The 22,008-nt window shown below is 41.4% G+C and overlaps 2 protein-coding genes across 2 annotated transcripts in view; both read left to right on the forward strand.

Annotated features, from left to right (window-relative positions):
* LOC141085009 (uncharacterized) overlaps positions 1 to 3,069 on the forward strand; it is a 77,841-nt gene extending 74,772 nt beyond the window's left edge. Inside the window, exons 8-9 of the mRNA XM_073569934.1 lie at positions 1,370 to 1,682; positions 2,985 to 3,069. Coding sequence (XP_073426035.1) covers positions 1,370 to 1,682; positions 2,985 to 3,069 — 398 coding nt within the window. The remainder of the gene's footprint in view (positions 1 to 1,369; positions 1,683 to 2,984) is intronic.
* Positions 3,070 to 3,235: 166 nt separating this feature from the next.
* Positions 3,236 to 22,008, forward strand: part of LOC141085010 (cell adhesion molecule CEACAM5-like) — a 139,242-nt gene continuing 120,469 nt past the window's right edge. The window contains exons 1-5 of the mRNA XM_073569935.1: positions 3,236 to 3,530; positions 7,573 to 7,923; positions 9,043 to 9,309; positions 9,423 to 9,680; positions 10,411 to 10,545. Of these exons, the coding sequence (XP_073426036.1) occupies positions 3,236 to 3,530; positions 7,573 to 7,923; positions 9,043 to 9,309; positions 9,423 to 9,680; positions 10,411 to 10,545 (1,306 nt within the window). The remainder of the gene's footprint in view (positions 3,531 to 7,572; positions 7,924 to 9,042; positions 9,310 to 9,422; positions 9,681 to 10,410; positions 10,546 to 22,008) is intronic.

The following is a 22,008-nucleotide window of genomic DNA, read 5'->3' on the forward strand; positions in this document are numbered from 1 at the left end:
AGACCCTAAAATTCTCCCAGTAATAAGAAGGATGAAAAAACACATTATAATATAAACTCCCTTCATGGCTATTATCATCCTCAGGGGAGGTACTGTTCATCTGGCCATTTAAGTGACATCAATCTAATCAATGGGTAATGGAAGACATGATCAAGAGCACAATATCTACTTAGCCCATGTGTCAAAGATTCACAGTGTAACACATTAATCATTATTCTTAATTAATCGTGTAATGTAGCATCGAGATCGTAACTGCGTCGGTCAGATCTATGGATGCATAGCGTCAACTTCTTGATAATCGTCCAGGTGACTCCACCTCACTTATTGGATTGTTTCTGTGCAGAAACCACTGTGGGTAGCCAGACTAGCATTAGTCCCATTCGGGCATGCTGCCCGGTGACATTTTAAATTGCAAATCTGTGAGATTTTCATCTTGGGCTTCTGACGCATGAGTTACATACGCAATCATCATGTATTTTTCCCTGTGCATTGCATATGCAAATTGTCTTTTCAGAGAGGAAGAGGACTAGAACTCTAGCGCCACCTAGCAATCCTAAAAGTTTATATTGACTCTTAAATGATCCTTGCAATATGACGTAGGATAAAAGCCAAACCAGAATCTCAATTTGCAGACGCGGTGTTGCCTCTCATCAGTGCAAAGTATGAGATCTGATTTGGCTAGGTGAGATTCTCTGGACTTGGGTCTAAGTTGTAACGTTTCTTCTTCTTGTGGGAGTGAGAAGCCAAGCCTGGCATGTCAGAGTGAGGAGACTTATAGACTATGCATGCTCCTCTGGTAAATTAATTATGCAAATTGTCTCTTCAGAGAGCAAGAGAACTAGAATTCTAGTGCCACATATTGGAAGTAGTAGCAATCCTGGAAGTCACAATCAAATCTGTATCAAGACTTGCAATATGACTTAGGATAAAAGCCAAACCAGAATCTCAATTTGCAGACACAGTGTTTCGGCGTGTTGCCCCTCATCAGTGCAAAGTATGAGATCTGATTTGGCTAGGGGAGGGGCTCTGGATTGAGGTCTAAGAGGTAACATTTCTCCATGTGTAGAGTGACAAGCCAAGCCTGGCATGCCAGAGTGAGGAAATTTAACAAGCCTTGCAATATGACTTAAGATAAAAGCCAAACCAGAATTTGCAGACACGGTGTTTTTGTCTACTTTTCTGCTTATGTAATACACTGTATATCAACCTGCTTGATCCCAAATGGTGCATTCAATATCCACATAAATACACACATAGGCACCCGACCGTACAAATCCTCTGAACCCTAAATGAACATTTATGGAATACCTCTAAATGGTGATGTTTGTTTTATGATCAATGCTTGAAGTCAGAATTTGTTTTCTTTTAGCTCTCATCCTCACGATGGATGTGACCAGTGGACTGATTGGTATCCAGACGATCCCCCAGTATCCAGTTATTAATGGATCTGTTATCTTAAGTGTTACTGGAATTACTCAGCCAGTTTTAAGTTTCACCTGGTATAAAGGACCAAAACCAGATCCTCAGTATCAGATCCTGGCATATCCACCTGGCGATAGTCCCATGACAACTCCTGAACATCTGAATGATGCTGGCTTTAGGGCATTCAGTAATGGATCATTACAGATAAACAGATTTGAATATCACCCACAAAGGGAATTATACAGTGAAGATACAGAGTCGTAACTCTGTAAATACAGTCACAGTGTCTCTGACCGTCTATGGTGAGTATCACTTACCCTTCCAAACTCACATTGTCAATTGCACTGGAAAAATGAAATGTGGAATACGGTATTCAGAGGTATTACATCTCTGACCTCCTGAGGTCCTCCAATCCTCCTAAAAGGAGACCAGAGGAGATAGAGCACAAGCTTCAAGTATCTACTTATGAAGGTTTTGGAGACCACGCGGTACAGACTACAAGTGGTCCTTTCTGCATTAATTTGATTCAACCATTTCTATTCTAAAGTAGATGGAAACTTTAATTTTTTATAGATTTATTTTGGGGGGGGGGACTTTTTTTCTACCTTAAAGTGGTGTGGGTGGGAATTATACAGAGCTCAGCATTCACAGAACTGGTAGATCTGCAGCAGAGAAAATGGTTTGTATAAACAATAAAAAATGCAGCCTAGTAAGTGATATATCACTGGGATCAGGGTCTCTGCCCCTGCTTCATACTGTTTTCATAAGGAGTAGACAATAACGTGGTGACAAATTCCATTTAAGGCCTTTTCATGCCTCGTTATTACTGTTTTGAAAAGGTTTATCCAACTACTGAGAATAAAAACAAATAAGTAGCAAAAAAGTAATGCATATTCTATTCTTTCCTGGGTCACTGAGATAGGTTCCCTATTGGTCTCTGTACTTTCTGTTCCACCCAAATGGGAACATGTGATATCTTCAGCCAATCATTTTGCACTGGTCAACATCAATAGTTCAGTTAGTGATTGGCTGCAGTGCTTCCTGCCCTGATCAACCATGAAAGACTTTGGCTATGTGCACACGTTGTGGATTTTGATGCGGATGCACAGCGTTTCTGGCCCTGCGGGTCCGCAGCAGAATCCGCTGTGTTGTACAGTACCATTTTACTCTATGTAAAATAGAAACCGCTGTGCACATGCTGCTGAATTTTCCGCGCGGTTTTAATGCGGTTTCAAATCCGCAGAAAGAAATGACATGTCACTTCTTTTCTGCGGATTCCGCTGCGGTTTACCATCTACTCCATTGTAGAGGTGATAAACCGCAGGCTAATCCGCAGATAAACCGCAGGTAAACCGCAGGTCTTTTGACCTGAAATTTACCTGCGGATTTTTACAAAATCCACGGGGACAAATCCGCAGCACCAAATAATACGTATGCACATACCCTTATAGGAGAGCTAGTAAGCATTAGAATTGTGTGATGGAGGATCAGCTGGAGGATTGGAGAACTATTACTTTTCTTATTTTACAGCATTCCTCAAATTTTTATGTAACAATTTTTAGATGGATCCTAAATGCAGTCGGTAAAATTGACCATATCCTTCGAATAGCTGTCAACCAGCATTCAGCCAAAAGCTCTTCCAAATAACCCACCATACTTGGTTCATCATAGTGTGCATGTTTTCTAAATTAGGAGAGGGGCCTAAGCTGACCCAGTTCTGATGTGCTTGGCCACTTTTATTTATTTCCGAACATTAGCTGGTCGTGGACAATTAACAGTTACAGTAAATTCTACTTTAGATCTAGTTCTATATATGACCATCATCTCCTACGTTCTTGTTCCTTCATTCACAGAGCCTGTCACTAAACCTCAAATCACAGTCTCAACCATCCAACCCAAGGAAAATGATATGGTCATCCTAACTTGTGACACCTCACATGCTAAGACCATAACGTGGACCAGGCGTGGTACCGGCATCTCTCCCGAAACCATATTATCTGGAGATAACTCCACTCTCATCTTTCTCAGTATTAAGAAAAAAGATTCAGGAGATTATCAATGTGAAGCCCAGAATCATATCAATGAAACCTACACACTTACAGTGGCCTGTAAGTGCCAATCACAGTAACAATTTTGTTATTAAATTCTATATTTTAGTTAAATTAGGTATACATTCTGTATATTAGGTCTTGTTCTCTGACTAGTGGCAGGGTCATTCATTCGACCATACTTTCTACACAAGGACCTATACTGCTCAAAAAAATAAAGGGAATACTTAAACATAGTGTTACAGTCTGGTGGAACGCACCTAATTAAATATACGTAGCGGCTAGGTGCGTTTGTAGTCCGGGGTCCACCGTGCAGAGATGTTAGCTGCTGCTGGACAATAACGGATGGGATATGATTGAGGATAGCCGAACACCGGTGGGTAACCACTGACCCAGTGTGAACTGGAACGAACTCTGTTACTGCACAGAGTCCACCCTTGCAGACATAGAGGCCGTAACCTGTTATACCTCACAGGCTACGGAGAGGAGAGCGCTAGTGTGACATCACAGAACACTGCTCCAAGACACAGGGTCAGCACCCCTCTAGACCCACTCGCGCACAGAACCGCTACTGCTATGCCAGGGGTATACCCTTAAGGTACGCTGTGCCCCGTTAACTGTCACAGGGTGCAGCAGACAGTTGCTTACCGCACAGAATGTGTACAGCGCCGCACTGGCGGACGCCACTAACCAGCCTCAGCTTCGAGCTGGAAAGCGCACTATCTGCGTATGGCGCACTCTGACAGACGCTGCGGAAACGTGGTGCCGTGTGCTGAATGGCGCCCTCAGGCGCTAATATGTCAATGGAGCTGAGAGCACTGCGGCGCTAGGCAGTGCCAGTACTCAGTGCTGACTCAGAACCCTAAACCCTACAAACAAGCGTATCAAAGGGAGGGGAAATATAATAAGTCATTCACCAGTCTCAGACATCCATCATCAAACACACCACTTAGCAACAAGTCTCTATACTAGCGCATGGCCCGATGGCCATGCAAACCTTTTATAGCTGCAGCCTTCCGGGACCTTCCTGGTGGTCCAATCGGAGCAGCAACAGGAACTGAGCACGTGACCTCCGACCACCAATGAGAGGTCGTCCCACGGGCATGCTCAACAGGGGAAAAGCAGGACTTAGTCCCAGGAGCGTCTGCTTGATGCTGACTCACACATGATACAATAGTAGAGCCAGAAGGAGCAACCAGACACCTAGCATTAGCCTGGGCAATGTGCTGGGACCGATGTCTCTGCTGAGCAGCTTCCTCTCCGGCCGGAGGGGAATGGGAGACCGCAGAAGGCAAGGCTTGAATTCCCTCCTGTGCAGAGGCATGAACTTGATGCCTATCACATAGGATGTGGTATTTTAGTGTTCCCTTTATTTTTTTGAGCAGTATATTTATTAATAGTCCCCCGACACTTTGTCTATAGTAGGTGCATAGTGAGTCCATAGTGAATGCAAGGGTTGCTGTTGATGGGGAAAGTGTAAATAGGCAAATATTATTAAAGACTCCTCATAGTTGAGTGACCCATTAGACTACTATTTGGAATGGACCTTGGACTGATTAATCCTTTTTGTGCCTTCTGGTTTTATCTCTGATTTAGATCTTCTGGTTTGATCTGTTTATCACCCCATTTGTTGGTTCTGTCTTTGGTTCTTTCCCAACTTGTTACTTTCTTTGTTGCCTACTCGCTTCACCGGCCATGAGCTATTCTGTGGATGCAATCAAGATGCCTACAGGCTATATCCTGTAGGGTAAAAAGGAAAACAGAAGTGTTCCCATAGAACTGCTAAATGGAATGGCTAGTGTCAAGACTAGTGTCCATAGAAGCCCTCTCAGCTTTAGCCACTAGAAGACCCAGATGTTTTGCTTTGTGTCTCTCTGCTTCTATCTCCTTCAGTTTTTTCATTAATTTGATAGACCATTGATGTAATTTGATCTATCAGTAAAGGTAAGTACTTTTTGAGAGTGAATGACCAATTCAAGAGATGGGAGGTAGGGAGAAAGTGGTGGTGGAAAATGAAATGATTGGTGATGGAGAAAGAATCATTTTTTTCCAACAAGATATTTGGATGAGCAAATTTACCAAAATTTGAAATTGGCAGAGTCATATCAAATTTTCCACAAATCAAATAGGCCTAAATTGCCAATAAAAAACACCAATTTTTCAAACTCTGAGGTTTTCAAACTCCAGCAGTATAATAAACTGATGCTCTGCAAGCAGTTAAAAAAAATCATAGCAACCTAGCCCTTCACCTGTTCCTGCAACCTACCCAAGGCTCCCTGTTGGTCCACCGCTCGCTACTGAAGGAGCCAACTCTAGCTTCAGCCCTCTCTAAATTTTTTGCCGGCTCTTACGGCACCAACTGGACCTCGACGTACGTTATCATGTCATAACGGGGAAGAGTGAAGAGAATACCAGAGGTAGAGCTGGTACTTTAGGAAAGGATTGGAAGACCAGTAGCTGGCAGCGAGAATATGATATTTTATTGTTTTTAGCTCTTTCCCGCCACAGCAAAATGGCGAAAGGTTGGGGGAATCAAATCCTAAAAATTCAGATTTCTTAGAGTCAGCAAAGATGGGCAAATGCCTAAAGAGTAGAAGCAACACTTATTTCTAACAAGTTGTTTCCATTAATTAAAATATATGCAGCTTTTTAATATAATTATTAGGGGAGGTGCAACTTATACCTCTATTTTGCCTGCCTGGGTGAAAAGGGAAGACTGGGATCCACTTGTGTTCTCTTAGTGCAGTGATTAAAGAAAATATCTTGTGGGTGCGCAACAGGAAAGGGGGGCAAATACCCAGTAAGTATCGAGTTAAAAAATGCAACTTTATATAAACCAACAGATGGAAGAGGAAAAACAAATATGCAGGTTAAACACAACATTTCTTGATGAATTACAGCTAATATAAAGCTACAGTTGCCTAAAGAGTATATGGGTCGCCCTAGCCAGGGCTGTGGGGTACTCGGTACCGGGCCGGTCTCTCAGATGGGAATGTCACAGCAGCGGTGACCCGGTCCGTGGCCCTGGGCACCCATGTAAAAGGGATTCAGTTGGGTATAAAGTTTATGAATGAATGATTCGTGACGCCACCTGTGGTGTTCGGCAATGAAGATGTTAAGCCGACGCTGCATGCAGATCCTCTGGGACTGATGGTGTAGTGCAGCTATGATGTTGTAGCCCTCCACAGACAGGGCTGTAGTCCCAGGGCAGTGAAGATAAAGGGTTAGGAAGAAGGTGCAGTGTTTGTCACAGAGGTGTAGCAGTGCTGAGGATGTTGCAAGAAGGAGGCAAGGACACAACAGGGTGCAGTTTCTTTACCTTTACTTGGCAAACGCAGTCCAGGGTCCTGATTACAGATGGCAAAGGAGCAGGCTAGCCTGGAAGCAACTCAGAGATCTCTCTATCAGATGGGTTGTGTAGTCTCCTTCCTAGCGCTGGCTTGAGGTACATCCAGTACTATGTTACACTGAAGTTCCTCCTTCTTATCTTCTCTTAGAACTACCTCGTATGGCAGACAGCTGTAGCCCTTTGTCTCTCTTGGCTCACCGGTCGCTGTTGTGCCTCCGAGTCTTAGGTGGGAATAGAGCATTTACAGCTTCCTATTCCTCTGGTTTCTGTTGCAGGACCTTCAGTATCCATACAACCGTGGAGACCAGGCTCCATATCATGCGCTCTCACTGGGAGGGAGCTCTCTATCCTCAGCTCAACCTCCAGCTTCTCTCCACGCATGTACACACGTTGCCCTCCTCACACTAACTGACTATTTTCCCTCCTGGCCCTCAGAGCGTGCTCCTCCCCCAATTCTGGTTCAGAGCTCCCTCTGCTGGCCTGAAGTGGGAACGTGTTGCATGTAAATGAATAACTGCTAGAGAGACCCTTCCTTGATTCCAAGCATGACATCACCCTCCCTGGAGGAAGGCAATGCCACTGTGGCAGCCATATTCCTGGGGGCGCCACATATACATATAAAAGTATACAACCCAGAAAAAATAGTAAAAATCAATTTTGCCTGAAATGAACAAAAAAGTATCAATAACTTTCTGTATAGTTCTATCGATGACTTTATGACCCATTCTCTATAAAAAACCTTTTGTCTTTTAGCTGTTGACCAAAATGATCTGACCAGGTGCGTGACTATAATCCAGTCGATCCCTCTGTATCCAGTTATTAATGGTTCTGTCACCCTGAGTATTACCGGCATTAGTGAGACAGTTGTGGGTTTCATCTGGTATAAAGGATCAATACCTGATCAACAGTATCATATCCTGGCATATTTTCCTGGTGGTCGTTCTGCATTAGTTCCCGGACCGCTGTACAACGATCGGTTCTCAGCCTTTAAAAACAGATCATTACTCATCAAAGATCTTCGTGTTACAGATGAGGGGAATTATACAGTGAAGATACAGACAGACAACTCATCAGAAATAGTAGTTGTGGCTCTGACAGTTTATGGTGGGTATCACTTACCATCCACATCTTTCCTCATGTTACACGCTCACATTGCACCTCATGCATATGGCACTGGAGAAATGAAATGTGGACTTTGCAAAATTTCAAAAGTATTGCAGCTCAGACCTTGTGTGGCTCAGCAAGGCTCAAGAAAGGAACATGTAGAAGATGCACCTGGAACTTGGTTCAGCAAATTTCCTCTTCAGAGAGTAACAATACTTGAACTCAAGTGCCACCTATAGGAAGTGGCCTCCTTAGACCAGCATGACACTCTCCACAAGGAAAGACATTACCCCTTAGTATTTCCATCTAAATTAGACTTCTTGCTTTGCACTTATGAGGGGCAAACATCCCTAAACACATATTTACAACTCGAGTGTCTTGTTTGGCTTTTATATAAAGTCATGTGAAAAGGGTAGTTTAAGGGTCGATATTGACTTTTATGTTTGCTACTTCCAATATAAGGCACTAGAGTTTAAGTCATCCTCCTCGAAGTGACAATTTGCATATTTAATTTCTTAGACGAGAATTGCATTGCCTATAAGTCTCCTCACATAAGGAGAGATGTTACCACTTAGATCTCTCTCAGAGGTCTCTCATCCACCAAAATCAGACCTCTTGCTCTGCACTGATGAGGAGAAAATATCCCAAAACACGAGTCTGCAAATAGAGTTGCTCGTTTGGCTTTTACTGTATCTTAAGTTCTATGACAAAGCTCATTTAAATGTCAATATTGACATTTAGGATTGCTACTTCCGGTAGGTTCCATCAGAGTTTAAAGTCCTCTTCCTCTGTGAAGAGGTGTTTTGCATATTTAAATTTTCCCCACCACAATGTAAAGCAAGAGATCTTATTTGGCTGTATGAGAGGCCTCCTTTTTGCACTGAAAAGGAGCAAAAACCCCAAAACACGTGTCTTCAAACAGATTTCCAGGTTTGGCTTTTAGCTTATGTCATGTGGCAAGTCTCATTAAATGGTTAATATGGACTTTTAGGATTGCTACTTTCAATAAGAGGTGCTAAAGTTCAAGTCCTCTTACTCTCAGAGGCAATTTGCATAAACAATAACCTGAAACTAGTTTCTCCATATTAGTTATATCCCCACTGTTCTTTTTTTTCACAGAACCAGTCACTCGACCCAAATTCATATCCTCTAGTTCCCAATTCATGGAAAATGAGACATTCTACATAACTTGTCACACCTCACATGCGATGTTAATAAGGTGGACCAAGAATGGTGTCAACATCACCTCTGAAACCAAATTATCTGGAGATAACACGACTCTCACCTTCTTCAGTATTATACGAGAAGACTTGGGAGAATACCGGTGTGACGCTCAGAACCTAGTCAGTAGGGATTACAGTGATCCCTACACAATCACTGTGGTCTGTAAGTAACCGTTGTGAATGTATTTAGACTATATTTTCAGTGTTTGTCCTTACTGACAACATGGCTGTCCTTGACAGCACAGTACTGATTGTGGCGAGTCCTTTATTTTGCAGATGGTCCGGATACGGTACGCATAGAAGGACCAGTATTTGTGAGCCCTGGTTCTCCCGTCACGTTGACTTGTTCGGCTGATTCTTTCCCATTTCCTGATTACCAATGGAAGCACAATGGAACAGTGTTAAAGGAAAAGAACAATAAACTTAATATTAATAATACTATGATTGAAAACCAAGGACTGTACACGTGTGTGGTGAGGAACCTGGTGACTCTCCGCACGGCTACTGACTCTGTATATGTGAATGTGACTGCAGGTAGATTTATAGATTGTTTTTACTCTATCATTTTTTTTATGAGTATTAGGTAAGTGTAGTTGGGTATTGAGCTTGTGTAAGGTTTGAAAAGTATGGCTGCTCACTTTCTAAAACAGCACCACATCTGTGCACAGGTTGTGTCTGGTATTACAGTTCAGCTCGATTGTTGTATTGTAGCAAAGCCTCATTTAATTCAAGCTACCAGTGGATAAAAGAGATTAGAAAATCAATCATCCTTTTCTAATCATATTTAAATAATTTCTTTATTATTTAGCATTTTAAAAGGATATTCCACTTTTTAGAAAAGTAGACCCCAAATAATTTCTCCTGCATTGTATTGTAACAGAATCATATAGTACTCACCCTCCCTGGGTCAAGCATAGGATCTCGGTGTTTTGATTAGCGGTGAAGTCATGTCAAAAACTCACATAGTGATTGGCTGCAGCGGATAAGTTCAGTTGTTTTGCCGATGTAAGCTCAGCGATTGGCTGCAGAGGTGTTGTCAGCTGTTGACTGGTTGCAGCCAAAACACTGCAATCAAAGCACTGGCTTAGAGCTGGTGGTGGACCCGGGAAGGGTGAGAATCGACTGATTTTACTTTCACGTTACAGGAAAAAGGAAATGGAGGCCACTTTCCTTAAAGAGAAACAAATATGTTAATTAATTTACACTATGCACATTATATTTATACTTTTTCTAATTAAAATAATTACATTCCTTTATTGTGCAGAGATCCTAACTAGCAAGACTTGGACTCTAAGAGAAATTATAATTGGACCAACCCTTGCTATTGTCTTGGTTGCTGGGTCAAGTAGTTTTGGAAGTATATTTTTCTACAGAAAATTTTGCCGAAGGCGTGAGAAAGGTAAGGGCGTACTAATAGTTATAGCATTGCATTCAGCTTCAAAAATGTATCAGTCATTATTAAGGTTTACATTATTCAGTGTGTAGAATTTAAAGGGAACCTGTCACCAGGTATGGCCGCTATGAGGAACGACCACCACCTTTCAGGGCTTATCTACAGCATTCTATAATGTTGTATACATGCCCCCAACCCGACCTTTAACCTCTTCCCGAACGCCCACAGTAGATAAGCGTTGGCGCTTGCTGGGCTTTGTGCAGCGCCGACGTTTATCTACTGTCGGCGGTTTTGTGCCCCCCGGGACCCCCACATACCTTACAACGCGGGGATCCCAGTGCACAATGCATGCTGGGACCCCCGACGCCATCGAGACCTGATTGGTTCAGGTCCTGATGACGTCGACGTCACAGCAGCCAATGGGAGCGATCGCCTGGAAAGCTGCTTGTTTCCCGGCGATCTCACTCATTGTAACGCGGCTTCTCCTCTGATCTAACACTGACAGATGATCAGAGGTGAAGCAGCGTTACTGTGTGACTAGATCGCTGCCTGGCACAGCTGTGCCAGGCAGCGATCTTGTCACACAGTAACGCTGCTTCACCTCTGATCATCTGTCATTGTGAGATCAGAGGAGAAGTCGTGAAATTATGTGCCAGGCAGCGATCTTGTCACACAGTAACGCTGCTTCACCTCTGATCATCTGTCATTGTGAGATCAGAGGAGAAGTCGCGAAATTATGTGCCAGGCAGCGATCTTGTCACATAGTAACGCTGCTTCACCTCTGATCATCTGTCAGTGTGAGATCAGAGGAGAAGTGACGTTACTATGAGTCAGATCGCAGAGCAGCGATCTTGTCACAAAAATAAAAAAAAGTAAAGAAAAAAAAAGCAGGTACACAGGTTAGGGCTAGGGTTAGGGTTAGGGCTAGGGTTAGGGTTAGGGTTAGGGCTAGGGTAAGGGCTAGGGCTGGGATTAAGGTTATGGGTGTGTTGGTGTTAGGTTTGTGGTTAGGGTTATGGTTAGGGCTGAGATTAGGGTTAGGGGTGTGTTGGGGTTAGGGTTGGAATTAGAATTGGGGGTTTCCACTGTTTAGGTACATCAGGGGCTCTGTAAATGCAATATGACGCCCGCAGACCATTCCATCAAAGTCTGCATTTCAGAACGTCACTACTTCCCTTCCGAGCCCCACCATGTGCCCAAACAGTAGTTTTCTCCCACATATTGGGTACCAGCGCACTCAGGACAAATTGGACAACAACTCTTCGGGTCCAATTTCTCCTGTTACCCTTGTGAAAATAAAAATTGGGGGCTAAAAGATCATTTTTGTGGAAAAAAAATGATTTTTTTATTTTCACGCCTCTACATTATAAACTTTACTGAAACACTTGGGGGTTCAAAGTGCTCACCACACATCTAGATAAGTTCCTTGGGGGGTCTAGTTTCCAAAATGGGGTCACTTGTGGGGGATTTCCACTGTTTAGGTACATCAGGGGCTCTGCAAACGCGACATGACACCCGCAGACCATTCCATCAAAGTCTGCATTTCAGAACGTCACTACTTCCCTTCCGAGCCCCACCGTGTGCCCAAACAGTAGTTTTCTCCCACATATAGGGTACCAACATACTCAGGACAAATTGGACAACAACTTTTGGGGTCCAATTTCTCCTGTTACCCTTAGGAAAATAAAAATTGGAGGCTAAAAGATCATTTTTGTGGAAAAAAAATGATTTTTTTTATTTTCACGGCTCTACATTATAAACTTTAGTGAAACACTTGGGGGTTCAAAGTGCTCACCACACATCTAGATAAGTCCCATGGGGGGGTCTAATTTCCAAAATGGGGTCACTTGTGGGGGGTTTCAACTGTTTAGGTACATCAGGGGCTCTCCAAATGCGACATGGCATCCAATCTCAATTCCAGCCAATTCTGCATTGAAAAAGTCAAACGGCACTCCTTCCGTTCTGATCTCTGCCGTGTGCGCAAACAGTGGTTTAGCCCCACATTCTGGGTATTGGCGCATTCGGGAGAGATTGCACAAAAAATTTTGTGGTTCATTTTCTCTTTTTACACTTGTGAAAATAAAAAAAAATGGTTTTGAAGTAAAATGTTTGTGAAAAAAAGTTAAATGTTTATTTTTTCCTTCCATATTCCATTCATTCATGTGAAGCACCTGAAGGGTTAATAAACTTTTTGAATGTGGTTTTGAGTACATTGAGAGGTGCAGTTTTTAGAATGGTGTCACTTTTGGGTATTTTCTGTCATATTGACCCCCCAAACTCACTTCAAATGTGAGGTAGTCCATAAAAAAAATGGTGTTGCAAATTTTGTTGTAAAAATGAGAAATCGCTGGTCAAATTTTAACCCTTATAACTTCCTAAAAAAAAAAAAATTATCTTTCCAAAATTGTGCAGATGTAAAGTAGACATGTGGGAAATGTTATTTATTAACTATTTTGTGCGATATCACTCTCTGATTTAAGGGCATAAAAATTAAAAGTTTGAAAATTGCAAAATTTTCTACATTTTCGCCAAATTTTGATTTTTTTAAAAATAAGTGCAGATCATATCAAAAATTTTTTACCACCATCATGAAGTACAATATGTCATGAGAAAACAATGTCAGAATCAGTAGGATCGGTTGAAGCGTTCTAGAGTTATGACCTCATAAAGTGACACTGGTCAGAATTGAAAAAATTGGCCCAGTCACGAAGCCAAAAACAGGCTTGGGTGCGAAGGGGTTAAGAGAAGAAAAAGAGCTTTTATTATACTCACCTTTGAGGCGGTCCAGTCCAAGGGTGTCGTTAATCCTAGTCTGGCACCTCCTATCTTTTTACAATCGCCGCACTCCATCTTGCTTCATGTGGCTGACCCGTCCCTACATAATCCACACAGTCATCCTGGCATCGCACTTCAGCCCAGGCATACGTCTCTGCCTTGTTGAGGTCAGAGAAAAGTACTGCAGTGTGCATGCGCCGGTAAAGGTCAAAGAGTCGCGGCGCATGCACACTGCAATACTTGAGATACTTGAAGTACACCTGTGCAGCAAGAAGGATGGCAGCGATTGTAAGAAGATGGGAGGCCCCGGACCAAGAACATCGACTTCCTTTCAGACCGGACAGCCCCGAAGGGGAGTATAATACAAGCTCTTTTTCTTCTCTTTCCGGTCAGGTTTGGGGCAGATATACAGGATTATAAAAGGCTGTATATCAGCCCCGAAAGGTGGTGGCCGTATCTCATATCGGCCAAAACTGACGACAGGTTCGCTTTACGGAGAACCTGATATCGTACTTATCTTACCCAAATCATGGGCAGCATGTCAGCGTCCGGTTTGGTGGTTTTCACAAGTCCTAGGAGAGTTTTCACCTTCTGTTTCCGATAAGTGACAGCCTCTTACTGTGTGTACAAGGAGAGACCTGTCAATCACACAGAGGAGGGCGGAGAGAAGCCTCCAGAGACCAGACTCATGGTATATTCACTCAAGCCGGCTTTTAAATGTATGTTTTCTCTGAAATGCCACAGTCTTCCAACGTGAAACATATCTGGCTGAAATGACTGAGCCGGACACTGATTCATACTGCCCTTGAATCACGCAACATGAATCAAATGTCAAGTTTCCTTTAAATAAAAAATATTGAGTGGAGTAGTAGTTGGACTCACTACTGCCTCCTTCTGCTGTAAACTAGGGTGGGAATTTAGCTTTCAAACAAAGCATTGTGATAAAAAAGACTAAAGGTGCATAGGCAAATGGAGCAACACGGTGGCTCAGTGGTTAGCACTGCAGCTGTGCAACTCTGGAGCCCTGGGTTCAAATCCCACCAAGAACAACATCTGCAAGGAGTTTGTATGTTCTCCCTGTGATTGCATGGGTTTCCTCCCACACTCCAAAAACATACTGATAGGGAACCTAGATTGTGAGCCCCAATGGGGACAGTGCCGATAATGTCTGTAAAGTGCTGCTAGTAAAATAAATAAATACAAATTACAGTGTAATTTTTTGACAACCTTACATTTTTTCATAGGTTTTGCAAAAAAAAAAAGATTGGACATGCTGGATTTCAACATGCCCAATCATATGTTCTCACGCGAGAATTCTACATCAATCAGGAGCACACATAGACCGTTAGTGTTTATCTAGCATAGATCAATATTTATCTTATGCCATTTATCATAGATCATTGAGGAGGCTATTAGAAAGGGAGGAGACTTCCAAGTAAATTTGACAAGTCTCCTGAGTGCTGCACCAACCTCATGCAAGTCAAAGCTTTCCCGTGGTTTTTTTTTTTGCCGTCATGTCAATTTGAAATCAAATTTTTCGGTGCAAAAGTCATTACAGTTGTCAAATGTGACACTGATGGAGGTCGAGAGACAAAATTTTGGGGGTCAATAGAAAAAGGAAGTATTTAAATAAAGGATCCCGTACTTTTTTTTTTACAATGTCCTTATAATCCTTCTCCAGACTCAGCAGAAAAGACACAAGAAGAAAACCCTGTCTATGAAAATGTGCTCGGCAAGGTGACGGTTTGTGGAGATATATGACTTAGCACAAAAAAAGGAATTGCGGTACATAAAAATGTCAATTAAAACTGCTGTCTATCTTCTGATTCAACCCCTGATAGCCAACTTAGTAACTGGTAGATATAGCAAAAACTAACTAGAAATGATTTACTAAATATGATATATTTATTTCTATTTCTTTTTCTATTGACTGTGCAGGTCAAGCAACCAAAAGAAGAATCATCATATATGGTGAGTCCAGTATAGTATATGCTAAAGAGGCCAACAATATAACAGAAAATTCTCTACTGTCTAAATGTAGTGATTTAGAAATGTAGTTCTAATGATGACTCATGCAGGGAAAAGAGACTTCCAATTTCTACATAGAGCTTAGAAGAATTCAGCTAGTCTTTTTTACATCACATGAACATGATGTCATAGACCTAATGGAAAAAAGAAAAACTAACTGGGTAGAAAGGCAAAATGAGCAATTGTAAGAATATGAATATACAATACTTACTAAATAATATAATATAGTATCATATAATATAATATATTAAGAATGTTGAATGTGGATTATAGCTAGGTCTAAAAAATATTATTTTATTATGTTTATATCTACAAAAAGTTAGAAAATTAAGTAATTTGATATTCGCCAGCACCATACCTACCACACGGTGTCAAATTAATATTTTTTTAATTTTTTACAAATATTTTTGAACTAGAAAACATCTCTTTTATCTTGCAGGGTTTGCACTTCAAGTCTGATGATACATATGCAGAGATGAAAGCATAAAAGATTCCTAACCTTTTTCTCTGAGCTTCTATTTATAACAAAAAAATTTTCTTTGAAAACCAAATATTTTTTACATTTTCTTCCTTTGTGAGCTGTTCCAAAATTTTGCACTGATCAGTTTTGTTATTTCTTTATCCTACAGAACTACTATGCAAATATCATGTTAAATGTTTACTGTTGTTTCAACAAACTTTGTACAAATCAATAGTACAAGCAAAGACACCTTTTCTGCCCTCCGTCTCTTAAACTCAGCTTTCCCCAAAAACAGCTATTATCCACTATGGTGAATGGAAGAGATTTGAGAAGCAGGGTGAAAAGTAGAGAGATATAAAGGGGCACAGCTGTTAACTAACAGTAAATGTCTTATATCAACCCAGATCTGGATTCACAGCTACACTGCTCAGTACTGCTGATGTCTCCCATGCTATTACTGCTTCTGAACATGCTTTACATAGAGACAGGAGAACTGGAATCACTCATGTCTGTGTGTGCTGTACATGGGAGACAACATAGCAATAAGTCTCCACCCACTGTCTCAGAGACAACTAAAAGTATAGATAGACCCTGAAAAGGGGAACTTTGGTGAAAATGCAGAATAAAAGTCATATAATGGCAAAATATGGTATAACTCCTTGTGTACGCACACAGGACAGCATTTTTTTAAAAGTCATCTGAAACGATAGCTATTATTAGGCCATCAGTATCTGATCTGTGGAGCTTCAATTTATGTAGTACAACAGTGTAGAACTTTGAGTTTTCTCTTCTTTGTCTTATTACTGCTTTTGTAAGATTTTTGCTTGTTATTTATAATCAGTTTAGTATTAATCATTCTGTTACATATAGAAAAATTGTAAAATCGCTTGTAAAATTCTAGCATTAAAGTTTTGTGCTGGAGTAAAGTGTGTGAACTATTTCCCTGCAGAAGGAATTATTATTTTTCCTAAGTTTTGCTGATACCTGATTGAATCCATCAGACACTACACTTTGCAAATTTTCATTGTTAGCTGAAGCAAAACAGCACCTATGACATCACCGAACCCCTGCCATGCTTCATTGTAGACATTACTGAGCCCCCCGCCATTCTTTACTGTATGAATCACCATGCTCTCTGCCATGCTTCACTGTAAGCATCAAAGCACCATCACTATGCTTCAATCTAGGCATTAATGAGCCACCACCATGCTTCACTGTAGACATCACCCAGCTCCTGCCATGCTTCACTGTAGACATCACTGTGCCTCCACCATGCTTCACTATAAACATTACCGAGTTTTCGTCATGCTTCACTGTAGGCATCACCAAGTCCCCACCATGCTACACTGTAGGCATCACAGAGACATCACCATACTTCTATCTAGACATCACTGGGCCTCCCATCATGCTTCACTATAGACATTACTGAACTGATCCTCTGCCATACTTCACTGTAGGCATCACCAAGTCCCTGCCATGCTTCACTGTAGGCATTACAGAGCCATTGCCGTGCTTCAATCTATGCATCACAGACCCCCCACAATGGTTCCCTGTAGATATCAACAGCTCCTGCCATGCTTCACTGTAGACATCACTGAACCTCCACCATGTTTTACTGTAGTCATTACTGAGCCTCCACCATGCTTCATTAAAGATATTACCGAGCCTCTCCATGCTTCACTGTAGACATCACTGAGCCTCCGGAATGCTTCACTATAGACTTTAATGAGCCCCTAAAGATGCTTAGCTGTAGGCATCCACCATGCTTCACTGGAGACATTTCAGAGCCATTGCCATGCTTTACTATAGTAAACTGCAGACCTGAAAAGTTCCAATTTTGTCTCATTATCCAATGAAGCAGAATCCTAAAACTTATGTGGTTTATTTATATGGCTTTGAGCACACTCGAGCAAATTTTTCATTTTTATATGGATTAGCAAAGGAGTGTAGGCATGGAGACTTTCATTGTTTAGTATGTGCTTTAATGTGCAAAATTAAGCCTCAGTGCCTGCGTGCACCACATCTTTTGCAGTCACGCAAAGATTTTTGACCATGTGCCTCCTCAGGAATCTGGTAGCAGCTTAGTGCCAAGTGAAGCCATTGTTCTTTTATGACATCCGAGTGCGGTCCGATTTTTAAGGACTAACTGTTTGGAGAAGGTGGAAAAAATTTTTTTCCTCTCCCACCTCAGAGACAATCAGATCCTATTCTGGTCAAACTCTGATCAGTCTGATTAGCATAATCAGACCAATTTTCTTCGATGGAAAGAAAATGGTCGGGTGACCTTGGCATGCAATCAAATGTAACAGTCAATAAACCCTCCTAGCCAGTAGAGGTATTTGATGTGTTTTAATTCAATGCCTGACACAATTACCCTTTTATAAGTTGCATCAAGTGTGCAAGAGTTCGCACCTGATTTGAATATATGGGCTCAGGAACGCTGCCGGAAGCTGGTGAGTGGCTATACATTACATTTGCAGCAGATCATAACAGTCAGAGATTCTCTACAAAGTACCAAAATGTTTGTCATGAAAGGATAGTATAATTCTGGGACTGCATTGGTCAGTTAAATAGACATTTTGTTCTGAATGTGAAGAAACCACTTATTATATCAATTATGAGTTGTGTAGATTGCTCTTGCTTAATTGGTTTATTGCAAACAGCAGATAGTTTGTACATTTGCCAAAAAAACGAATTTGCAGTGGTGTTTGAATAATTTTGATTGTAACTGATTCAGGTCTCTTTCTCCACCACCCTTATCTATAAATATAATCGTCTTATGGTGTCTGTCTGCCTGTAACTGAAATCCTGCATTGCTGACTGGTCGAGGCCCCAGGCCTCGAGCAATCAGCGACAGGCGCAGTGCGCAGGCGCAGTCCTCAATTAGAAGTACGCACGCCACCGCTACCATCCGGAGATTAGGGTGCACAGGTGTCAGCTGCGACGCAGCCAGGAGATGACCGGCTAGTGGTACTCAGGGTCCAGAGGAGAGGAGACTCTTCCGGACCCTGGGTACCATAAACATGTAAAAAATAGAATTAGAATAAAAAAGAGTGATATACTCACCTTTCGACGGCCTCCTGACTTTTTCTCTCCTCTCCACGCTCCCAGCATCTTCTGTTCCCAGTAAGGCTTTGCGTCAAAGACTGCTGATGACGTCGCGTTGAGAGGAGGGACACAGTCCGGGGGCCGTCGGATGGTGAGTATATCACTTTTTTTATTTTAATCTCCCGCTGGCCATATTCTAGAGTACCCGATGCTTTAGAATCGGGCCAGCAGCTAGTAGCACATATTTTACTGATAAACTGCCTTTCACACAACTCCTACTTACACAAGAGACAACATTAACCTTTTATTCCGATTTACTTCTTTTTAACTTTAGTTAATAAGGGCACACACATATTAAGACTCCGATATAGAGGAAGAATCCTACAGGGCATATACCACATCCTGACACATATTTTTGATATATGGCGCAATTCTAGATGTGAAGAAAACAGTGAGGTTACTAAAGAATTTACTAAAAAAAAAGAAGCATAGATGGGTGTGGTCGGCAAGTGTACAAATTATCTTCACAAAAACAAAGCCTCCTTGCTTTGACAATACCCCGTCTTCTTTTAAGAATACAGCAAATAACAGGCTTTTCACTAATTTAGCCAAGAAGAAGAATATAAAATAAAGAAGTAACTATAACTTGTTCAATCCATTGCCCCTTGGTGGTCCTATAATGATGACATACTGACAAGGTGGGCTGAGTGAAGATCTGATCCAATAAATTCTGGGGGTCTTTTTTAGACTCTAACTTCCAATTTCAAAAAATCCACATGATGCACATGAGCCTCAATGAACAGAATTTGACCAAACTTTTGTGGAGGTGGAATCACAAAGGCACAGGTTAAGAGTAGACATATGGATCCAGAGCATTGGCACAACAGACTGGAAAGCACACGAAACTGCAAGTACTTGGACAATAAGGTATGTTCGATGGAAGATAAATGAGAGGCAGGGCACACTGGAAGCCATAGAAACGGGGGGGGGGGGGGCAGATTTAAAAAAAATGTCAGGTTTGAAGCAGCACACGGATGAAGGTAACAGGATCAACAGCAGATTACAGCTTAAAGTGAACAGCATCTAATAACAGTTTGTAAAGCTTACAACAAATGATGGGTTAACCAGCAGGTCTGAGGGTTTGCAGAAATCAAAGTAGTTTGCAAAGATGAATGCAGTGTAATTTAAACAGTCTCTAAGAAGCTTACAACAAATGATGGTTTATCCAGAACTTAGAGGATTATTAACTGAAGATTGCAGGAGTCACAGGAATCAGAGAAGATGATGGTAACAGAAGACACTGGATGGTGTCAATCAGCAATTGAACACTGGGGCACTTGTAAGACCTGATGTGAATCACAGCAAAACTTGACAGCCATAGAGGAAGGGAGTGGAGATTGGCCCCAATGAGGAGACAGAAGTGTAACAATCACTGTGAAGGGAACAGGGCCAGCTGTGTTATCATCTATTTTGATTGGTGGATCCTGTGTTTTTAGCTGTGTATAGAGATGTTAACTGTTAATGTAATCCTGCCTCTACTAATAAGGAACCTGCTGAAAACTCTTCCTGAAACGACAGGGAGTACGAGTCTAAAAAGCCCCAGTGGCCACTGTGAAAATTACAAGATTACTAAATTTTCTTTTTAATAACAATTGTGATATGAAAAAATAAACATTGCCAACATTTAAAAAAAAAAAATACATGTCACACAGAAGCCTCATTTATGCAATATGTAATTTTCTGATGATAGCTCGACTTTCACGTTAAGGCTATATGCAAACAGCATATTTTTTAGGAGGATTCTGCCAGGTACCACGAAAGCACCCAAAAAAACCAAACAGAATGCATAGCAATGTCAAAATGACATTGCCGTGCACATGTTACATCTTATGTCCCTTCTCTTAATGGCTTCAGGGTTCGGAAATCTTGAAGAGGTTAAAAAAAAAGTGATATGCTTATTCTTGAGTTGGATTCTACTAGGAAGCCTCCTACTATCTATACTTGACAGTATAGAGTAAAATGCTGGTGGTGGAGCTGCTACAAGAACAAATGCAAAGCCGGTGGAGTTTTCATGAATCGGCTTCACCTGAGAAAGTTCTGTGGCTGCACCGCCATCTTAAAGGTGCCATATGCACATAACCCAAGTCTGAGAAATTCAAACTTTCGCCACTACACTTATTTGTTAGGCAGCCTATACAGGACGTAAAATAAACAAGATGTTTGTTATTTGCCTAATCACACTTACTCAATAAAAGAGCCAAGATTTGTCTGTTACCACAACTTCCTTAGTTCAGCATATATCTGCAGGAGAGTAGCAGAACAAGCCAACGTCAGCTATGAGGGGGCTTATAATGACAGGTAAGCTATATAAAATGCTGCATTTCTAAAATCAATGATAATTAGTAAGTGACTCTTCTGCCGCTGGCTACATATCTGTATTATAAATAATTATGTGTGCCAGCTAAGAGATGCTAACCATGCTCAATATGTTATGTGAGTGTTTTGTGTCAAGTGGGGGCAAAATTTTGTTTAAGAGCATGAATTTGTAATTTTTTACATCTCATTAATTATCAAATATTCAAGATGAACTGGTGCATATGCGAGCACGGAGACATCTACTTCCACCATTAATTACTGTACATTGATCACACTCACCAACAACAGAGAAAATTGCGTTAAATTACAGCTGCACAGACCACTGTGTCTTCTCCTCTGCAATTACCTGTAAGATCTGTATGGTGAGCGCAGGAGACATTGCTGGATTCTGGAGAGGCGAGGGACATGTACCCTTTCCATTGCACATGAGTCAAGACCAATAGGAAATGAATCATAAGTATCTTAAATGCTTAGAACAACGAGAACTTTAACATTGTCCAATTCACTATATGTAGATCTTATATGACAGTATTATTCAGTGATGATTTTTGAGAAATATAGACGCTAGGCTTCTTTCAATATTGAGTAAGGCTATTGACTTTTATTGTATCGTTATTATTTGTTCACTTATTGGTTGCATCGTAAAAATGGTACAGGATTAGGCTTTTCTTTTCTTGTTATTTTCTATCAAACTAACCATGGGAATCACTGCATCTGGTCACTTCCACTATTTGCAACAAATATTTGCATTAGCTTATAGAAAGGGTACCCATGAGGAACCT

The sequence above is a fragment of the Dendrobates tinctorius genome, unplaced genomic scaffold (genome assembly GCF_039654945.1).
Source record: "Dendrobates tinctorius isolate UK_male_01 unplaced genomic scaffold, ASM3965494v1 ptg000028l, whole genome shotgun sequence".
Lineage (NCBI taxonomy): Eukaryota > Metazoa > Chordata > Amphibia > Anura > Dendrobatidae > Dendrobates > Dendrobates tinctorius.